This window comes from Brachionichthys hirsutus, chromosome 13, assembly GCF_040956055.1.
Source record: "Brachionichthys hirsutus isolate HB-005 chromosome 13, CSIRO-AGI_Bhir_v1, whole genome shotgun sequence".
In the NCBI taxonomy this organism is placed as follows: Eukaryota; Metazoa; Chordata; class Actinopteri; order Lophiiformes; family Brachionichthyidae; genus Brachionichthys; species Brachionichthys hirsutus.
This window is the reverse complement of record NC_090909.1, coordinates 3,940,156-3,962,246: the sequence shown is the minus strand read 5'-3', so window position 1 is coordinate 3,962,246 and position 22,091 is coordinate 3,940,156. Positions and strand designations below refer to the sequence as shown.

Here is a 22,091-nt window from a genome sequence, read left to right as displayed (position 1 = left end):
CGCTATTAAGCTGATTTAACCCCGGGGAATGCGAATGCCTCTCCGGGATTAGAAGGTTATTGGGTGAACAACAATGCCCCGAGGCTCAGTCCGGCACTCCCGGCTATTGTTTGTGCCGTGGCCGACGCGCGGCGCCTGGTCTCCCCGGGTTCACCCCCAGTAGCTGAACGGCAGCCTCCCGGTCGCCCCTCCCGGTGCGGATAGAGTAATATGACTTCCTGGCTCCGCGGAAACGGCAGCGTCCCTCTTTGTGTCCTGCTCTGCTGCTCGGCCGTCGCTGTCTGCGCAGGAGCCGGTGAGTGGAGAATTATTAGAGTCCGTGATGATGTCCAATGAGCTCAGGGCTTGCGCCCCGTCACAGCTCTTTTAATTGCACTGTCTCTGTCATTATTACATGCTTTATAGGTCAGCTCCTATTCCATTCACCTCTAAAGGTCAAACCATGCACCCCCCAAAATCAAGGGCGCAATGGAATCCATCCCAGCCATCTGAGCGCGCGTATTGATCAGTGCTCATTAGAAGTTAAACGCGTCATTAAATCAGGGGGCTTCCATAGGCTAAGGAGTGCTAATTGGAGCAGAGTGATTTATTAGTGATGCTCGATGTCCTGCAGGCTTTCTCTGTCCTACATTCCAACACTGTAGCTCACTCGCTCTGGGAAATTGGGTCTCAGCAGATAAACCATTTCAGTGATTCATTAATCCCACTATACAGGGAGCCCCCCCCCCCCCCCCAGGTCCATTTGGGGCTTTTTTTGTCACCCCTTAAAAATCTTCCGTTTTCATTTTCTGCCAACGTAGCAAAAAAAAAAAGAAGTGTTAATGCCCCGAGTCACTTTTGCATTCATCTGCATTCATTTGACTGACTCATGATTTGATGTTATCCATGTGTTTGTGTGGGCTGGTGTGCAAGGCTGTGTGTGTGTGTGTGGGCGACTGTGGGAAATTATCCATTCCACCAGTCAAAGAGCCCAAGCACCTATTCCCACAGTGTTTCTTCCACCCAGTTGGCTCACATTTAATGAAGAGCCTGCATGTGAGATGCCAAGTGGCGCTTCCATCATCTGAAGTGATGTGCACGAACTTGCTAAACATCCACGGCATGTCTAACATGCATTGACACACACATTCTTTCATTCCCTTTCGTATGCTAATCAGATTCTATTTCCGTCCCATGTTTTCATCTTCAGCTATAAATGCCTTGCCTCCACCTCTTCCCCCCACACTCTTCCTTTTTGCAGGTGACAGTGCGTGTTGGTCTCCTAGCGTCGCGAGTTGCGTGGAGTGTCTCAGCCGCGGACCACAGTGTGCCTGGTGCTTCAAGGAGGTAGGAGAGTCCATGAAAAAGTGTGTGAAGAGATAACATGGCCGACATTCAGCAGCATTTTTCAAAACGATACACACCAAAACGTCGATGCCACCCACAGATGTGGACTTGTTTAAGCTTAGCGGCCTGCATGCCATGCGTCCTCTGTCAGTGTGTCTGTGTGTGTTCCCATGTATGCTTTCCCTTGTGGCGGCTGCAGAACCACTTCCAGTCTGGGTGCTCTCACATATCACTGCATTTCTGTTTGTGTGACTCTATCTGTTTTCTTCTGGGTTAGCGTTTAGGGTTAGGGTCAGTCTGTTCTATCAAGTCCCACATCGGCCTTGAGAAGCTACGAAAGCTCCAGCACAGTCACGACAGACAAACAGGCTAGATTAGGCTGTAAACTTGATTTCAGGTGTTTTCCCAGCACCCGAAACTAAACTGTCACCATTAAATGAGTGGCTTCCCCTGTGTTCAAAAGCATTGTGGCAGCACCTGCCTATAGTCCCTGACACAAAAATAATATACCAGAAAAATCTAATTTATGGGAAATATATCTCAATTGAGCTGTCTGACAAATTTGTTGAAAAAGCGACAACATCAATTTGTATTTATATGATCTTTCATTTGTATACTTTTTGTAAAAAAAATCTGGATTATTTTCCACATGCAAAACATGCAACATCCTTTTGTTCTCATTGTAACTCTGTTTTAAAAGTCTTAGTCATCCAAATTAATTGTCATCGTTTAACGGTGACAGTTTAGTTGCTCTATATTGTTTTATACGAATCACGCCTGCTGTAAATACACACATTTAATGACCTTGCTGTACATTTCCAGGCCCGTTCCTATACACTTGAGTTTCCCACGGACCCCGGGATAACAAAAGTCCCTGTTACCCTCTCCAGCAGCGAGGCATGATGCCGATCTGATCACCTTTCCTCCGACCTTTCCAGTCTTTCCTCTGTGATCTAATGCCTAGGGAGAGAAGATAGGGATACGGTTGAGCAAACATTAACAGGACTTGTCTTCCGGATATGCTAAAGTGATGAGTCACGTCAGGGTCACATAATAAAATGCTAATGGCTCTTACTCATCCTGAATCAATACAAATGTCATTATAACAATAGAAAGCAAAAGCAAAGCCACATTTCTAAAAAAAAAAGCCATTACATAGATAACTTGTTAAAAGGCGGCTTTGTTGCGTAACCTTTATTCCTGTCTGGCTGCTTTTCCTCCTGTGTCCCGTTCAATCAATAAAAAAAATGAGATTAAAGTAAAACGAGGGCAGGTCTCATTACTTGTCTCTCGACCGTGTGCGGTCTCCAGGACTTTCTGGATGGGGCGGGCCCGAGCCAGCGCTGTGACCTCCCAGTCAATCTCCTCAGCAGGGGCTGCAAAGCGGACTTCTTGGAGCAGTCAGAGGTCAAGGTGGAGGTCAACGCCGCCATCAGCAGCACGCAAGTGTCCCCACAGGACGTCAGCGTCACTCTCAGACCAGGTAGACGGTGGACACCTTCAGGAGGATGGAGGGTCTATATGATTTGAGATGATTTCTTATTGTTGTGATGTCTGATGAGGCAATTTGAGACTAAGTTTATTGCTATTTACTGTTTTTCCTTCTGCGTGTGTGCTCAGGTTCAAATGCCAGCATTGTAGTAGCCGTGAAGCAGCTGGAGCGCTACCCTGTGGATCTTTACTATCTGGTTGATGTCTCAGCATCCATGCAGGAGAATCTCAATCACGTAGGTGGATCGCAAACCAACCAGCCATGATGCAGTTCCGGTCCGGGACTTTACAGAGGACGAAAGATGCCTGATGTATAACACAGCAACATGTGTGTGTGTGGTGCTTTGTTGTGCAGCTGAAGACGGTGGGTGTGGCGCTGTCTCTTCGGATGACCGAGCACTCCTCGGACCTTCGGCTGGGTTTTGGTTCATTCGTGGACAAACCCGTCTCCCCTTACATCAACGTCCATCCCTCCAAGATCAGCAATCCCTGCAGGTGAAGAAGGAAAAAAAATAAGTTTGTTGGTTGGAAAAGTTCTTTTCATCTTTTATAGGTCTTCTAATGACGTCCGCTTCTTCAAGAAGTGCATCATTTAAAGTCATTCAAAGTATGTAGTTCTACTTTTAATAACCGAACATTATAGTGGTGATTTGAGTATTGAAATGTATTCAAAGATCGTTTTTAAACAGGCAGAAATTATTCCGATGTTAGACAGCAGCGTTTTTACGGTGTGCCTGCATGGAGTCAGAAACAACCGTCTGTTTTTCTGGAGCTCTGCGCTCCTGAATATTGCAATTACATCTTCTGGATTGTCTCTGTTTCCCGCCAGTGATTATGAGATCCGCTGTCGACCAGCCCACGGATTCCACCACGTCTTAACCATGACAGGGAACATAAGTGAGTTCACACGAGTCATCAAACGCCAGCGCATCTCTGGAAACATGGATACACCTGAGGGGGGGCTGGATGCGATGCTGCAAGCTGCTGTCTGCCAGGTGACGTAGCGACGACTACATGAGACCAGAGTTCCTTGAATACATTCTGAAAAATGAGGGAGGACTCCAAATTATGCAGTATGCCTGCGTACCGGTGAAAGGGGCCCTTATTCTGGGAGAATGGTCGCACTCTGACTCTGCAGTGGATATTACCACTGGAATCCCAATAAGTAATGACACCACCACTGGGCTATGGCGGACACACACACACACACACACAGGGCTGCTTATACTAGGGCTGCAGGAGGGCTGTGAGTCACAGCATACAGGGGGCCTTGAGTAACTCGTCTGCAGGGAAACACCATGGTGGTCATGACTCTAGTAATAGAATCTCCATTATGTCAGTCCTGCTTATAAACTCACTGGGTTTCCTAAAATACACACGCACACACACACACACACACACACACGCTCACACAGACCCACTTCTTTTACCGACTCTATGACGAGTCACAGACATAAAAGATGGAGACTGTGACTCGTGGAATACTTTCTGCTGCTTTTCCTTTGATTGGGAATTACAACAGAGACGATAACCGCCAGAACTGATGCGGTTAAGAGGAACGCGAGGCTTTAATTTAGAGTTTCTGACCACATCTGTAAACATAAAACACACACATGTCCCCCACGTCATGTCTGTGTAACCGGAGGTAAGCCGGAGATATGGGCAAATAAAACCGATTCATAGAATAGAATAGAATAGCTGCTATGCTAACACTTCTCTGTCTCTTTTCCTAGAGAGCAGTGGGTTGGCGAATGGAAGCGAAACGTCTTTTGCTTCTGATGACCGACCAGCCGTCTCACCTGGCACTCGATAGCCGGCTGGCAGGAATTGTGGTGCCGCACGACGGCCGGTGTCACCTGGAGAACAACGTCTACGCGGCGAGCACGGAGATGGTAAAGGAGAGGTCGGGCTGAAAGGGGCCGATGTTGTCGAGCTGCATTCTTGAAAGGTCACAGATCGCTCGTTCTCACATTGCGTAAATTAAAACATGGGATGCTGGTGGAAGGAGCATTTGCGTTCTTGCTGAGCGCTAGATGAGAAGCTATTACCACATTCCAAGAAGAGCGATTTCCTCATTCCTGAGCTCAGACCCTATAAAAGAACAGCTTGTCTTGTAAACTTGTGTAAATTTGCCAAATGTAAGTGTTTTGTTTTTATTTCCAATCCACTGGTTGTCTCCTTTTTCAGGATCATCCCAGTGTTGGTCAGCTGTCTGATAAGCTGCTTGAAAATCACATCTACTCCATTTTCGCTGTGGAGAAGCAGCAGTACCAGTGGTATGAGGTAGCGTCTGCACACAACAACATATGCCCCCATGCATGAGTGAGAAAAACAAATGTCTTGCATGCCTTAGCTCTGAGTCATCGCCTGTCCTGCTCACGTCACATGCATGACAGCGAGTCCCTGCCCGTTGTAGTTTAAGTGAAGTTAATCTGCTTCCGACGTCTTACGAGAGAATTCAAGCATTACTTCATCTCAATCTGCGTCTCCAGGAGTTGGTGCGGCTGCTGCCCGGCTCCTACCTGGGGAAATTAGGCCTCTTCCAGGCATCAAACCTGATAGAGCTGGTTGTGGATGCATACAAGGTACAGAGCTCTCACCTACTTCCTCTGCAAATGTAAGGAGTAACTTTTTCCTCGCTCTCAGATCTCATTGTCCTCCCTCAGTGAACTATTTGTCCTTTAGACAGCAAAGAGAGGGATAGGGTGATGAAAGGTGAGAGAGGAGCGCCCAGCGGCAAAGCAGGAGTCCATCAGAGTGCCTCCGCTCAGTAATTAGCTCGGAGGTGTGGCAGCTTTGGTCTCCTGATACTGAAGCAGCATGAACTCTGTTTTCAGTTGCCTTTAATGATGCGACTTGGCCGCCGCGAGCACATTGCAGTTTACAGAAAGCGATTACCAGAATCGGTGACACGACCTGACTTTTCTACAAGTGCCGACTGTATCCTCGAAAAAGCTGACTGTGCTTGCGAATGCAATTCAAACTTTCATTTTACACTTGGGAAAACCGATGATTGAAGATGTTTTTGGTAGCCGAGGTCCAGTGAAACTGAAAAGCACAGAGTTGGAGTTGTTTGTGTGTGTGTAGGTGTGTGTGTGTGTGTGTGTGTGTGTGTGTGTGGTTCGTTGCGCTGGAAGCAGCCTAAACGATAATCTGGCCCGAGGCACAGCGCTCCATTGTTTCTTTCCAAAATCTGCCGAATCCACAGATCCGGGTGCACATCCTCGTAAATGTGCACACGTGCGCGCGCACGCACACACCCACACACAGCATTATAATAGCTATCAAATCCCCACGGAAAACCATGTGTCCTAATCATGGGTGAACACAAAGATGCTATTTTTGTCCCCACCTCCTTGTTCCCATAAACCCTCCCCCAACCCTCCCCCCGCATTTCAGAAAAAAGGACAACAATGAGGGCTTTCTGGGGGACGTGTGATGAATGTAATTAATCAAACGTTCGCTTTCTCTATGCCTTTCTCACACAGATTATATCCACTATATAACTTTTAATCTTAAACTTTTTTTTTTTCTCACTCTCTCTTCTCACTGGATATAAATATCTCTTAATCTAAGATAGCACACATAATGCTGATTTTTGTTTCTCCTTTCATCCATTTAAACCCACGCCGCTTCCAGAGGTTATTGTCGGAGGTGGAGGTCTCCGTGTCAGTCGAGGACAAGGCTGTCAGCCGGTACTGGGTGTCTGTGTCGCCTGTCTGTCCTGAAGGATCCGCTGCTAAAGGCCAGAGATGCTCAGGGGTGAAACCTAACCAGACGGTAAAGACAAAACACTCGTCTGCAGCTTTGACTGAACTGTGAGCTACCGGGCCGTTTGATGCCGCTTGTGGCTTTAATTTTGCATGTTTAAAATATTGGATAAATGTAATCCTGGTGATGTGCAAGATGAAAAGTGAAATTAGGATTCAGTTTACAATGCATGATTGAACATTATGATTTTCTTTGTTTGCCTGTGCAGGTCTACTTCAACATCACTATTGGCCTGCGCTCTTGTCCCGACAGTGGCGAAGACGAAGACGTGAACGTATTTGTTCGCCCGGTGGGCTACAACGAATCCACCGTCATTAGGATCCACTCAAAGTGCAGCTGCAGCTGTGGACCAAGAAAGAGCTGCAATGATGACAGCCAATCGGCGTGCAGCGGAGTACGGGAAAGCCCCAATCAGGAGCAGAGGCCAGATCGTGGCCTAATTAAGGACTCGAACAGAGATTCGCCTTCGCATTGCAGAGCCAATGGGTCCGATGTGGACTGCAGTGGTCGGGGGGCGTGCGAGTGTGGCGGGTGTGCGTGTGAGCGGAGCAGGCTTGGCGCCGTATACGGGAAATACTGCGAGATAGACAACTTCTCCTGTCCGTACGAAGGCGGTGTGTTGTGTGGAGGTGAGGGGGGGGCACGCTGCAGAAATAATCAGGAGTATTCAACAAGCAATAGATGAGCAATGTTTGCCTCACCTGTGTCTCTTTTTGTCCTCCTCAGGGCGGGGTGTGTGTCGTTTAGGCGAGTGTGTGTGTGAGGACAGCTGGACAGGTGATAGCTGCAGTTGTCCCATCTCAAAAGACACCTGCCAATCAGCCAATGGTTTGCTTTGCAGTGGGCGAGGAAGATGTGTGTGTGGCAGGTGTGTGTGCGATGAGCCCGGACACTCCGGAGACTTGTGTGAAAGATGCCCCGCCTGCCAAAGCACCTGTCACTCATACTGGTATGTTGTCGGTCTCTGTTGCTTCACTTCACGTGACGCTCGCTTACACTTTCAGACATGTGCACATCTGGCCCGATGCTAACGCGCTCTGACTCTGTCTCGTAGGAACTGTGTGGACTGCCACTTATCTCACGGCCTCGCACAGAAAGAGGCGGGACTCTGTAACAACACCTGTTCCTCATTGGTGGGCTACACGGACGACGTATCAGGTACCGCCTGGTAAACCACGGGGCTAGTGATTTTTGTTTTTGCATCTGTGGAAACTTGAGCGCCTATGATGGATTTTTAGTTGTGATTAATTTATTGTCTGCACTTAGTTTTCAATTGATTGATTGATTGCACAGCTTATCATTTGCAGAGTGACTCAGTACCTAAAGAAACGTAACACCAGGTTTAAAACTCTCCTCTGGTCGCAACTTTTGGGTGTGTTACATCGCAGACCACACCCACCAGTGATGTAATTTGTATTTACATATTCTGGGGTATGAATGAGCATTGTGAGAAGTTAAACTTCCTGTTGCAGCTGGAAACTGTTCAGAGAATGAGACAAACTCTATTGAGCTGAGGTTGTTGTTGTTGTTTTTTGCCGTTTCTGGGTGAGAACTGAGAATCTCTAAAACACAGAGGACATGTTTTAAATGCATTGTTTTTTTCTGCTTCTGTCTCTGTCCTCAGGTCAAACAGGGGACATGCAGACTCAGTGTATGTACATCAGTAAAGACAGCTGTCGCTATCAGTTTCAAACAATCACACGGGCCGGCCAGACCCAGATTCACATCAACACAAGACCAGGTGTGATGTCAGAACACACACACACACACACACACACATAATTTAATTTACATTTTTGGAATAGCACTCCTTATTGTGCGCCCCCCCCCCCCCCAGATTTCCCCCTCTCCCTCTCACCCCCTCCACCCAATGGGACATTCTCTTCCTGTTTCCGCCCACTCCTCCATCGTGGACTAGGTGCCAGGTCTCCATGGTAACCCTATTACAAAATGTCAAAGCCTTCTTTGAGCTCTTTGTGTTGCGTGAAGAGCTGGTCACCCACATATGCACCCCAGCTGACTGTTTAGCGCAGCACCACTGGCACAGCTGCCGCTGACCGAAGTGTGGAAGTCTCTGTGTGGAAAGTAATTTTACTGGTATTTGCATTTCACGCTCTCTCCATCCAGCCATCCGTCCGTCCGTTCATCCATCCGCCGTGGACAAGCCGCCCGTTGCCATCGTAGGGTCAACACATAGAAACTGACATTCTCAATCATATTTGCACATTTTGGCAAATTAAAGTCGCCAATTGATCTGTACTGAGTGTTTTTGGACTGTGGGAGGAGCCCGAGAACCAGAAGGCAACCCTGGAGAACTATGCTACCCCCTATGCTTATTAAGAATTATCATTACGGATGTATTTTTAATAATAAATCACTCATCGGGTTGTTTTCTGCATAAATTATTAACATCAAACGCACATATTGTAGAGTATTTACTTTTACCTCATTATGATTTTAATGCATGAAGGACTTTTACTTCAATGCTATTATAACTTTTTATTCCACCTCTGCTGTTCTTCTGCCTTGAGGACATTTTAAACCTTTTGCAGATAAGTGTCCTGCAGCTGCAGCTGTGTGTCTTTCTGGTTGCTTATATCAGTGTGTATTTGAGTGTAAATATACGCAAGGATTTGTTGATGCTGCCGGTCTGTCTTTTCGGATGTCCCCCCCCCCCCGTTTTAGTTGTAGTTTTTCCTCCACAGTGCGACCTTATGTTTATTTCCACAGAGTGTGCCAGCAGAACCCGGCTGGTAGGAACATTCCTCAGTGTTTGCGCTCTGACCGTTCTTTCTGGGCTGGTGGTTGTCGCTATATCCCGTCTGCTGTTGCAGAAAAGAGGCGCGTCACCAGGCGGCGCTGTCGAGGGCGGAGGCTACCACTGCACTGGAAAGGTTCGTCAAATAGCCAACCATTTCCAAAAGTATTTTACATTCTCTCTGAATTCCCAGCTCACTTTCTTCTACCACATGTATACAGATGTGTGATGCTGTAGTTGTGCAAAGCGCCTTGGAGGGAAAAGAGGAAATGATGGATTTTAGCATTCAGGACTTTCCAGAATTATTTGTGCCTGCGCTGATTGGACTGCTTGCAAGATACCTCCATTTATTGCTCAACATCCTCTAGTCTAGAGATGATCATGATGCTGCAGATTATATGTTGTGACATAACTGATGCATCTCTTAATCATCTTCAATATTATACTATTTATTGCGTTGCTCCGCTACATTTTTTTCGTGTTAGTTACCTTAGGTTAAAACTTTATCTCCGGTGCTTCTTTCTAGACCAGCAGCCTACAGAAATGTAATGATCAAGTATATATGTTTACATTTTGTAGGAGTGTGCAGTTGTTCTGAAGCTGATATTGATGACAAAAGAATTCAGTCATCATTGCTTGTGTAATCTCAGATTGAGTGACACATTTTAAACAGGAGATATAGTGTTACATTTTTGTTTGACATAATGGAATTTTTCTGTCATCCTTTTAGGACATGTCATACATCCCCACAACCAATGAGAAGACAGTTACCTACAGGAGGGACCGTCCACCTGACCGCCCCGTGGAGATGCATGTGCAGGTCCCCAAATTGCCCCTTGGCGACCCTTGGCTGTATTAGCCAGAGTTCAAAGGTCAGGTTCACAAGGAGGTTGGTTAGAGACTTTTGGATGGAGAAATGACTAACGTCTCATAACCTTCATAAAACATTCAAACGAGGATTCTTCCGTAATTGAAAATTAACCGGTGAAGCCTCGATTGGATCACATTTTTGAAAATCCATTGACTCTCATAGGCTGTGTGACTGGTGTGGCCAGAATCCTGGAAATCGAATTGAAACAGCACAAGTCCTCCTCCTTTTACAAGTTGGCCTCTTCTTCTACAGGGTAAAGGGGGATCACTCCTCATGTTTTTAGCCATGCAGCAAATAATTTATTTGTGTGTGTGTGTGTGTGTGTTTGTTTTTTTGCAAACAGTGGCATTAATGTTCCGTCTGGATGTTTTATTTATGATTTTATAGTAAAAACACTCCATGTTTTTAGTTTGTGTGGCCATGTGACTCCAACTGTGCTCTTTTCCTGTCTTTGTCCGCCCCCTGGTGGTTTAATGGATGCATTACCTACTACATTAGCTGTACAGTATTTCCTTTCATTATTGAAACGCACATATGACTCAAAATTATTTTTATTACTAAAGAAAATTCTGGCCTTTTTTGTGTTTTTCAAAATGAAATTTCATTTTTGTTAACCAATCAACTGAATCGCAAATTACTATTATTGTTTTATGTCATTTTTCATCGCAATGAGTGCATACATAGTTTAATGATGTGGTTAGACTTGAACTAAGACTATTGTTTTGCATTATACTACTGAAAACTAAGAGAAGCACAGGAGATGTACTGTGAAATAGTTTGCTCCTTGTTTGGCATTAAAAAGCATGGCTGCATGCATTTGAACATAATATATAAAATCCACAACACTGGAATAACAATGGACTGAAAGTTAATATTTAAAAAAAAATACTGACAATTAACCAGAGCCTGTATCATCACGCCTGTACATGTGCCTGAGTTGGAAAACACACCGCTCATGAAATGCCAGTTGCAAGTCACCTTGTTAGACTTTTGCTTGGCTAATCCTCTTCCTCTTTGTTATTCCAATTTAATGCAATATTGTTTACAGCAATACTTGCTCTTTTTCACTGAGTCAGAAACACTAATGATTATTTATTGCGATTGTCTTTTATTTATTTATATTGATTGTGCTTCATAAATCGTGGATTCTGTGTCTAATCGAGCGATAACTCCACAATAAATAAAAACATCATCTCATCTCTTTTTGGGTAACAGAAGCACTTTTTGTCATTTTGCTGTCATTTAATGTGACTGGTTGAAAATTGTGTCTTCTTTTTCATAATTTTTGGAGTTTTCTTCAGTTTTTCTGTACCAGCAGGTCCGATGTAATATTTGAATTAAATGTGTCAGGCCTTTTGTGTGTTAGTGTGATATAATATTTTTTTAAAACTCAACAATAGTCATTTCTATGGCAGCCTATTAGCAAACCTTGTTTTAATGCAAAGAGTCCGGTCATTTGTTTTTGGGTTGTTATACATATGATGTGATGCAACAAAATGAAGGTGTAAGGGGTGCCCAAACTCTTCCACAGAGGGCTGAGACACTCCAGGTTTGCTTTCCAACAATCTCGCCAGCAGCTGATCTCACTAATGAGTTACTTCCTTAGTGAAGGAGGTGTTGATAATTGAAATCACCTGCTTTAGTAACCGGTTGGAAGGAAAACCTGCAGCGTCTCGGCCCTTTGTGGAACAGTTTGGGCACTAACTGGTCCATGCTGTCCAGAAGCAGAAGCAGGTGACTGTAGCGACTGAGCACTAGGTGGAGATGCTTACAAGGATGACTGTCTCTAATCATTCTACATTTATATTTAGTTATTTAGCATATAAAGCTTTTAGCCAAAGTGATTTACAAGTGAGAGACGCAATCAATCAATTCCAATTCTAATGATCTGAAACAGGCAAGCTTTAGTAATTGAGTAAAATACATTTTCTGATTGTTTCACTGCAAAGTAGATATTTAATTATACCAATCGCTGAGCAGGAAAATGTATTTTTTTACATAAAGCCTTCTATAGCATTCAGTGGTATAGTAATTCAAATATTGCTTTAGGTTTATTCATTTTATTTTATTCATTGGTACATGTGTTTTAACAAGGTATGTTCCGATGCAAATAGGCTTTACACCAAAATAAATTATGCAAAGCAAATTATAACCATCAGTATAGAAATCACACTCAAATAAAACATTTGCCTGATAAAAACACTGAATAATTCACGTTGTCGGTGTTTCAGGTCTAAATTTGAAAATACAAGAACTTCTTTAGATATATTTAAGAGCAGGGTTATTGCTAGATCTAATGCTGTATAGTGCCGATAAATCTGCTGCGCTCCAGTAAAATCGCTTATTCAAATTTCAATATTCCCTGTCAGTGGAGTAATTTAGCTCAATTGCAATGGGAAAATATATATATATTCAATTCATAATGTTAGAGCAACATTTCAAGGCACTTTAATACTCATAAAATGAACTCACTCAACTTATGACAGAACGCTACATCATAAAACATGTTGTCTTTTTGTAACGACTAATATTTTCAATATTACCTTTTCCCAGAAATTAAATTGGAGCACATTTCACACACTATATATTCAATAAAAAAAAGTTAATAGATGCATGTGTCCCATAGTTCTTAACAACTCCGCTGATCAAATGCTCAAACAGGAAATCAAATAGTAGAAGAACTTGCCCTGCTATTTTTATGCAACTGTAACAACAGGCCCTAAAATTTAACTATTACACTTTAACCAAACATATTTAAAAACAGCCTAATATAAAATTACTCATGAAACAACAAGCTCACAGACATAAAAGGCTATGAAATAAAATGTGTATATGAATAAATTAAGCGCATTTAACATGTTTAAAACAAATGTTTGATGAACAGAAGAGTAAAATATCTATATATAAAGAAGGCTACAAACAGATGAGGTATAAGGACACATTGTTGATTCACATCTTAAGTTTATAAAGTGCCATTTCTGAGCGTCAGAGAAAACACTCCAAACAGGCTGGCGCAGCGTCATCAAACTCCACGTGTTACTTTGTGTTCAGCTTCGTAAATGATTCCCCGGCACTCCGTTCCTTGGCGCTTTGGGCTGCGTCGCGCACGTGCGTCACGGGAGGAGACTGGCTCGGACTCCCGGTCGGGCTGTTGTCAGTGTCGCTGGTCCCTTTACCCTGCCCCGCTTCTCCTCCCTCCTCGTGCGTCCTGGCGTGCTTGCTGAGGTGATCGGAGCGCATGAATCGTTTGTGGCAGACGGCGCACTCGAAGCGTTTCTCCCCGGTGTGCGTGCGCAAATGTCGCTGAAGCTCGTCGGAGCGCGTGAAGCGTTTCCCGCAGAAGAGCCAGTTGCAGACGAACGGCCGTTCTCCGGTGTGCCAGCGCAGGTGAGCCTTCAGGTGAGACGTCTTGCCGTAAACTTTGCCGCATCCCGGGATGTGGCAGTTGTGCAAGCCTCTCCGCCGCGGGCTCGACCCGCCCTGGCCGAGTCGCTCCGCGTCGTGGCAGTTCGGACAGTCGCACGTGGCTCTGCCGGGGTAGCGTCGGGATGAAGCCCGAGACGACGCGGGCAGAGAAATGGCGGGGATTCCTGTCATCGCGGGTACACCTGTCGTCGCGGACTCCGAGTATGGAGCCGGGACAGGTGGCCTGAAGCCGTCGAACAGGTTTTGTGTGGAAGGGAGCAGGTGCTGAGGCGCACCGGGGCTGAAGGTGGAGCTGTAGTCGGTGCCGTAGCTGCCCAGGGGGGACGGTAACCCGCCCGGGCTCTGCGCGTCAACCCAGTTAGTCCCCATGTCCCACCAAGACGAAGACGCGCTGTGGACATCTCCCACGGGCTTGAACCACGACTCGTAGGGGTGCGTGTGCATCCTCGGATATATCCCAGATATGCTTTCCATCGAGGAGGGGAATTTCGTCAGGAACACTGACCTCTGCGCGCGCGCTGGATCGGGGACACTGTTGTCCAAAGGCACGGGGCTCTGGTGCATCGAATAATCATTTCCAAAAGAAGAGTTGCTGGAGGTTAGTGAGAACGCGCTGGAGATCTCCGTCAAGCCGGCCCCGCTGCTCCTGGAGTCCCCAGAGGGAACTCCGAGCGAAGTGACGCACGGACCCAGATTGGCGACCCCTGAGGCGCCTCCCATCCACGGGTGAAAGCCTTTAACGAGTCCCGGCGTCCCGTCGGAGAGCGCAGGGGAGCATGTCGGGCTGGAGTCGCCGATTCTGCTGCAGGTGACGGCCAGCATAGCGAGCGGTGTGCTGCCGAGCCGAGGCTCCTCCTGAGGGGGGGGGGGGGGGGGGACAAGCAGACATTAAGGCCCGTCGGTGTGCGTAAAGACGCTCAAACTACAGGATTGTGGAGTTTTACGCACGATCTGCTCACACAAAAACGATATGGGGTCACGTTTCACAAGGCGTTTTACGCGTCTGGTTTGAATCAGACAATGGGGAAGCGTATCGAAACGTGTTGACGCTTCAACAGGTAAACTTTTAAAATCCAATGCGCGCATTCCTTTCGTAATATGGATACTTTCGGAGCGAATAGGCTACGGAGAAAAAATCATTCAAGTTCTGAATGAACCCTGTAGAAGTTTTTTTATTATTATTATTATTGTTATTCTAATAACTTTGTTTCTTTAACAAGCAAATTGAGATGTGAACGTACCCCTAACAGTGACGCAGCCATGGGCTGTGTCGTGCGGTGTCTTCGGATGAGGCTGTAGATTTGCGCTCCGTGATGCGCGACTCTCCGCGTCCTCTCTGCTTTAGTAAGTTGTAGCTTCTTCTTCTTCTTCTTCTTCTTCGTGACTTTGATGTGTCACGGAGAGGCAGGGGACCAATCACAGACGAGCTTCGGGCTGTAAACATTTGCGCAAGGGTTTCGTCGTTAAAAATGAAAAGCGAGTTCTTGCAAGTGGCGCATTAATCACAAAACTCCACTTGTGGACACCGGCGGCTCAAAAAAAAAAAAAAAATCCAGTGGCGTTTCCTTTAACCCCAAACCAGAATGTGAACGTCATCATAGGTAAAAAATATAGGCAGCAGTTTATGAAAGGTTCTTAATTCATTGGTGAATTCTTGAATTTGACAAAATGAAAAGTGTCTAAAATTAAAATCACAAATTATACAAAGTTGCCCAGAGTTTCAACAGTCATAATGTTTAATTAACATTAGCTGAAAAATGTCACTAATTAAAGTGTTGAATGTGTAACTGATACAAATCAACACTGATGGGAGATCCATACCTTCACCCTTGTGATGATGATGATGATGAATATATTTAATAGATATAATGTTAGAGTACAAGTACAGTCACGCAGTAGCATGTACAGTCAAACATCTAAGAGGAGCATTTCAAAAAAGCCCTTGCGGTCTTGTTTCCGTTGAAAGTCCTTCGTACGTAAATCATTGACATTTAACATGTAACAATACCAATAAAATAAAATGAAAATAAATTACTCCACAGTGTGCATTAACACTAAATTTAGTTCAGATGTTTCTTTTTTTTTCTGTCATATTTTTTACATTAACTTTAACAAGGAACATGGAGCACAAAGGGACAAACGTCAGGCACATCATTCAACAGGTGATTTATACAACATTCATATTATACATCATTCTATATGCATTCCTGAAGGGAATTATATATATTTTTTACAAAGATATGAAAAATTAGCCAATTCACTGAGTGAATGTTTATTTAATTATTAGAGTAATATTTATCACTTTCATGACATATACACATAAAATGATGTGAAGCCGCCACAGTATCTTTACAACAGAGATCCACAAGACGTTGTAACGCAAACTCTATGCCTATTAAAGTCTATATGAAAATGGAAGCGGTTGATTTATCAGGTCAATTCTGAAACTCTCCTTATAGTTCCAGGTATTCCAGAGTCACGTGGCGCGACACTGCAGGCTAAATATGATCCTTTTAGACATTAAATTAACTGTGTTGTAGTTCTCGAGATTTTCATGTTGTCTCCAAGAACAATGAGCAAATGTCCAAATGCCCGGATGTTTCCAGCAGCACCTGCTGATGTGCAACATAAATGTTTCTCACCAGTGCAGAACTCGTTCGATCCTAACCGACGCCAGCGCCTCCACAGATAACTTTAAACTGGCCCGGCAAAGCCTCCAGTGAGGTCCGTATACACGTGGACAAAAAAGTTCAACTTTAAACAGAACTTCAGGCTGAAAAAAGTTTGTTTCAGCACCACAATCCTAATGTTTTTAATGATGTAGACGAAGACGCTGATGAATGAGAGGTTGGCCCAGGCCATCCCATCCTGTCCCTGGGGCGTTTCCAGTCAGCTCCGGGGTAGGGAGGGGAGGGAGGACATCCACCACTGCCTCATCAATTTCATCTCATTCAACACAAAAACAAATGTTTTGCTCTCAAGCAACAGCCTCTTCCTGTGCTTTTCTCAGACTGAGCTCACTGAGAGGGACGACTCTAAACAGGTAAACAGGGAATCTCATGCTTGGCTAACCAATGTGCCGAATCACGGCCTGGAATTAATCCTGCAACAGCCAATTAATATTTTTAGGAATGCAGAGGGAGCATTTCATTTGAATTTTAAATGCAATAACGCAGCAGGATGTAATAAGATTCCTTCATTTGTTTTGTATTAAATGCTTCCCTGCGTTTTCTTTTTCTCCCTTGTTCTACAAACACCTTGAATGTCCGATGAACCAAGAACCTACATGGGAGTTACATATTTCCACGTTGTTTTAGTGGATAATGGGATTATGGAGTCAGCTCGACCTCTTATCAGCTGCCATTGTTCTCAACCAGTTTTTCCAACCATGGCTCTCTTGTATAGGTTAAGATGTGTTTTTTTCTTCCCCATGTATTTGTAATAAGTTTTATATGGTAAATTCGTCAACCATCCCAAAATAAATATTTTATCTCTCTACACTCAATTTGTTTGTTCTGTAGTTACTTACACACGGTTTTAAGACCATTGTGTTTTTGTTTTTGTTTTGTTTTTTGCTTTAATTAAAAATGCAGAATTTCAAAAAATCTGAATTTCCAAGGACATAAATGTCATGAAAAAGTGCTTTACTGTGAATATATTTGGGTGTAATTTTGGGGGGCCACACAGTAATACACACCTCCCACAGAGCGAGATAAAATCACAGGCTCCCACACTGCCGGCCCCCACTCCACACACAGCCTGAGGCGCACGCCGAACGCACTGGTGGATTTTACAGTATAGGCCATCTTGCCATCCTCACGAGCCACCCAAACAGCTGTCCCTCCTTTAGATAAATTCTTTTCCCACACTGAAAGTGTGTGTGTGTGTGTGTGTGTGCGCGTGTTTTAAAAGGCCTCCACTGAAACCCTGTCTGAGCGCCAGCCTGCTCCTTTAACGATGATAATGACCACATTATCTCGCACCATCGGACGCCAACAATGAAAGATTGTCGTGTGCTTTTTCCCATTCACCGTGTGGGTGTTGATCTTCCACAGTGGGCACTGAGTCAGAAAGAGCAGAGAGAAAAGACTGAAATAAAGATCTGGCACTTCTCGGGGGGGAGATGTATGGGTGAAGTATTTTATTTCTCCTTGGTGCTTTCCTCGACTCCTCTTTTGTTGCTGGAGCATATAGTCGCAGTGATCCACAGGGGCAGGGGCAGCCATCTTGGTCAGCTGCCCCTGCTGGGGCAATTAGCAAGAGAATGAAGCAGAGTCAAAAGACAAGCTGCTAAACACGACACAAAAAAAAAAAAAATCATCACAACGAGCGGGGAGGTTGAAAAGAAAGGCACGTTGCAGATTCTATGTGGTCATGTGGTGCCTTTTTCTTTCTTTTTTAAATTATGTTTCTGTTTGGGGTCATGATTCATGCCTCATCTTATTAATGCCCCCCCCCCCTTAGATTGTTTTTTTGGGGGGGGGGTTCTCTTTTCTCCCCTAATTCTTTATGTCTTTATCGCTTCATCTCTGACAGACTGACGCAAATGTTCCTTCTTTTTTAAGTCTGACCATTCAGACAAACCGGGGAGGACAAAGTCATCGAGGTGAGCCATGTGAGGATGCGCCTGGAGCAGCGCCTTCTCGACTTCCTGTAATTACTGCGTGGGGAGAGGTCACCTCGCCGCCGCTGTTTGTCAGCGCGTGGGGGGGGGGGGGGGGGGGGTGATGGACGGCCGGGCCAGCGGAGCTGGAAAAACCTGTTTTGGGGTCCGGTTGTAAAAAACCTTTTCACTAAACTTTACATCTCCTTCAAAGTATATCTGCTGTGGATTTTCTGAAAATTAACCGAGTTCAGTTTCTGCTTCTGCTTCACTTCTCTTATGCAGATTCTTCAACTAGGGGGGGAGTCAGTGATCGATTGAGACACAGGTAAGATGAGTAATTCCACTCACTCACACGCAGAATGTTTCTGTGCTGAACACACAGGAACCTCCTGATGAGTCACCAGCCCTTATATCAACACGTGTCCTACACATCAGCAGCTCAGCGTCGCTTGTCTCATTCAAAATGGAACAAATTATACGATCTGCACGTTTCCCATTCTGCATTCTACACATGCGGCTGGACTGAACTTGATATATTAACAATAATAGTTATAGTTTACACGTTTTAAGAAATGGATTTTGGATAATATTTCATTTTCAGATGACTTTTTTTTTCTTTTCTTTATTTACTTGTTGATCTGAGATGAACAGTGTGAATTCAGATTAACTTTTTCTTCTGTTAATAAAAAAAACAGCAATAAATCCTTGTACATATGTAAAATGACTTAATCGATTGTCAAAAATAGTTGCTTTTTCTGTTAATCAAATAATCCTTTCAGCTCTCACTCTTGTGTTGGGTGTTATACAATCACCACGAAAAAGCCGATTTCGCAAACTCTTTCTAGGTTTGATATGTCAATTCTGAATTTGTAAAGTATCTAAGGAGCCAGTTCAATACTTTGACATAAAACTACAGCCCGTTTGTCTCTTAAATGTAAATTATACTCTAGGAAAGCACAGGCTGGCTGTGTACTTAAGTACAACACTTAAGTAAATGTGAAACAGAGAAATCAAAGTATAGCTCAAGAAGTGGTTTTATGGGTTTTCGTGTTTTCTGCCATTCAAATTTTTTTGCCCTCTATGAGCTGGAGTCAGAGGGCATCGCCTCATCAGTATATCTCTTCAGCAGACTGCCGTTATCCTGGCCAACGTAGTCACGCCGCCGAAGCGGGTTCATTCACATTCATGTGTACGGCACATCTACATACACCAGCCGTCATGAAACGAAGGGATGGCCTAGTGGGCGAGGAGAGGAGAGGCCTCTGCTGAGTGTGTGTCGGCTGAGAGTTTGGGCTGAAGGTGAATTGAAATTGCACTTCATGAGTGGCATCTCTCTTTCTCTCGGTTACACACAGACACACACACACACACACACACACACACAGAGACATACGCATGCAAGCGCTCCTGATGGATGCCGTGAGTTTAAGTCATGCATCACAGAGGTCATTTAACCTGCCAACACATATGCTGTCTCCGACCTCAGAAAGGGAGGAAGAGGAGGAGGTGAGGGATGAAAGATTTATAAAGGCAGGGAGGCGGAAATGCAGGGCGAGAGAGGGAGTAAGACGGCGATTAGGAACTCAGAGAGAGAGAGAGAAACGTGGAATCTTTTGCTCATCCATCAACATTAAAAAAAAAAATCCCTTTAACCACTGAAACTGAAGTTGCTGATTTACACCGAGCTAAAATAAAATAATAATTGCATCCATATCAAACACTGTGGCAGCAAAATGTCAAAGGTTTCCTGAACTAGTCAACAGTAGAGGAGTTTGAGGTGCGTACTCCCCAATTGTAATAATCCAGAAGTCACAATGGGATACGGTGAAATTAAGAAAATAACACTTTAATTCACAAAATAGATGCCAGCAGAAAAAAAGATCAAGACTTCAACTCTTTCTGTTTCCAGTTGCTGCAACGGACATTCTCCAGACCACAGGCATGCATGACAAAAATGTATTTCCTAATCCACTTAATCCACTCATTAAGCCGTCAACATTCTGCTCCTATTGCTTTGATGTTATATTCAAGGTACCGCTGTGCAGACTTTTACAATTAATTAGTATGTACACGGCATTATCGTATAATTATGAGGCATTTAAAGCAAACCTGATCTCAATTTACAAACTCAAACCACTTTTCTAACTTCACACTTTGTCCTTCAAGTTATCAAATGTGCATCATCAGCTATCTGTGGATAATTTAACACAAATCCTTTTTTTTTTTTTACAGCTACATGTTTAGACACCGTATTTGAGCTTTATTGAAGCTTTTGAATATTAACTTGTCTATTTTGCTCACTACCTCTTCTAACCCTCTAAATTGCAGGTTATGAACTTCTTTTTTTAAATGCAGAAATGTTAAATTATCGGTTCTCGTTGTGGGGGGGGGGGATTCCACGTCTTTCCTGTCTCATTTTACGGAGCATGTGGTGATAGTAGTAGGGGTTAACATGATGAATAGGAGCGGATGTGACATTTAAAGTCTGTTATTATGCTCTATTTGCCACAGCTGGCTCTTACACACAAGCGCACACAGACACGGCCATTTCCAAATTGCACACTCTCCGGTGTCACCGTGTTTGGAGCACGGCGGGGGGGGAAACGGGTGGTGAGAGGAGAACGCACGAGGACACAAAGGCTAGTGTTTCCACCAACGTCACATATTTTCGACGTCTCCAATCTCTTTCAGAGATTCTGTGAGATTTTGTTTTTCATGTGATGCTGCTGATGTTCTTCAGTGTCATCCTGCATACCACATAGACAAAAACCTGCCCTCACTGCCGCCTTGATTAAATCCTGCTCCCAGCTTTCTGCTCTTCACCAATAACGCCCTCCATCCCTCTTTCTGCTTGGCACACACACACACACACACACACAGACGGACACAGAGTTCTCAACCAAAGAGATTAATTTCCTCTTGTTCATTTTTCAAGTTCTTGCCTGTATTTAATTTTTGGTCAAATAAGTGCGTGTCGGTGATTGATGAGCAGAAGCCCAGGAGCATAATTATACACTTCCAGATGTCATTTTTCACTTTCAGTCCTGAAGGATGGACTCAATGTACCTGATCACTGCTACCCCAGCGTGGGGGGGGGGGGGGGCAGGTCATCCTTGAGGTTTATGTTTGAGTGTTTGTGTCTATGTGCTTCTGTGTGTTATTGATTAGTGCTCTATCTATCTATCTGTCTGTCTGTCTGTCTAAGGCGAGTAGTGGTTGAGTGGATTTTCCCGTCCCCACCTCTTTTCCTCTCACTTCTCTGAGGAGCAATAACTGAGGACAGCTGAAGGTGTGCGACTTTAAGTGTGTGTTTGTACAGTACGTATATGTAAGCGTGATTTTAGTATGTTTGATTAGTTCTTATCCTCATGCTTTTATGTATTTATTTTATTTATTTATTTATGTTTTTTTTTTTATGTAAAATGACTTCAAACTCTTCATCTGACAGCTCTACATCAAAAGCTCAAATACGTTTGCCATCAATACTAAGATTTAAAGTAACTTATCTGTTGAAAATGGATGCTTACGTTGCTTTAACTGTGCAGACAGTGGACTTTAGCTCTTCCAATCATATTGCATCTCATCTCATCTAATATCCTTATCACCTATCAAATAACATCTCATCTCATCCTATAACCTATCGTATCCTATTGTATCCAATCATATCCTATATCAAATGCTATCTTATCTCATCACATAATAAAGTATCTTAACTTCTCTAGGTAACAATAAATAACTTGACTTTCCATGATTTATTCTGTTTAAACCAATGTGCTATTTCAATATAAACCTATGCAATAACAACAAGCCATGCACGTGGATACACACACACACACGCGCAC

General features: G+C 44.2%; 2 protein-coding genes across 2 annotated transcripts; one reads left to right on the top strand and one right to left on the bottom strand.

Annotated features, from left to right (window-relative positions):
- Nucleotides 1–210: 210 nt before the first annotated feature.
- Nucleotides 211–10,205, top strand: itgb8 (integrin, beta 8). Its single transcript, XM_068747384.1, has 16 exons — nucleotides 211–295; nucleotides 1,241–1,326; nucleotides 2,638–2,809; nucleotides 2,947–3,053; nucleotides 3,173–3,312; nucleotides 3,647–3,812; nucleotides 4,551–4,709; nucleotides 5,005–5,100; nucleotides 5,310–5,402; nucleotides 6,457–6,597; nucleotides 6,797–7,217; nucleotides 7,315–7,537; nucleotides 7,643–7,746; nucleotides 8,213–8,329; nucleotides 9,319–9,482; nucleotides 10,077–10,205. The coding sequence occupies exons 1-16, from the start codon at nucleotides 211–213 to the stop codon at nucleotides 10,203–10,205; spliced, it is 2,403 nt and encodes an 800-aa protein (XP_068603485.1).
- A 3,048-nt stretch (nucleotides 10,206–13,253) lies between these two features.
- On the bottom strand, nucleotides 13,254–14,905 carry sp8a (sp8 transcription factor a). Its single transcript, XM_068747563.1, has 2 exons — nucleotides 14,885–14,905; nucleotides 13,254–14,498 (listed from the first exon to the last, which is right to left on the bottom strand). Exons 1-2 carry the CDS (start codon nucleotides 14,903–14,905, stop codon nucleotides 13,254–13,256), a joined length of 1,266 nt encoding a protein of 421 aa, XP_068603664.1.
- Nucleotides 14,906–22,091: the final 7,186 nt, after the last annotated feature.

Excerpts from the sequence above, each read along its gene's own strand:
- itgb8 (XM_068747384.1), top strand. The coding sequence starts at position 211 with ATGACTTCCTGGCTCCGCGGAAACGGCAGCGTCCCTCTTTGTGTCCTG. Across the intron at positions 5,403-6,456 it reads TGGTTGTGGATGCATACAAG|AGGTTATTGTCGGAGGTGGA; the intron begins GTACAGAGCTCT and ends CGCCGCTTCCAG. Across the intron at positions 9,483-10,076 it reads GCTACCACTGCACTGGAAAG|GACATGTCATACATCCCCAC; the intron begins GTTCGTCAAATA and ends TCATCCTTTTAG.
- sp8a (XM_068747563.1), bottom strand. The coding sequence starts at position 14,905 with ATGGCTGCGTCACTGTTAGGG. Across the intron at positions 14,499-14,884 it reads TGGCTGCGTCACTGTTAGGG|GAGGAGCCTCGGCTCGGCAG; the intron begins GTACGTTCACAT and ends CCCCCCCCTCAG.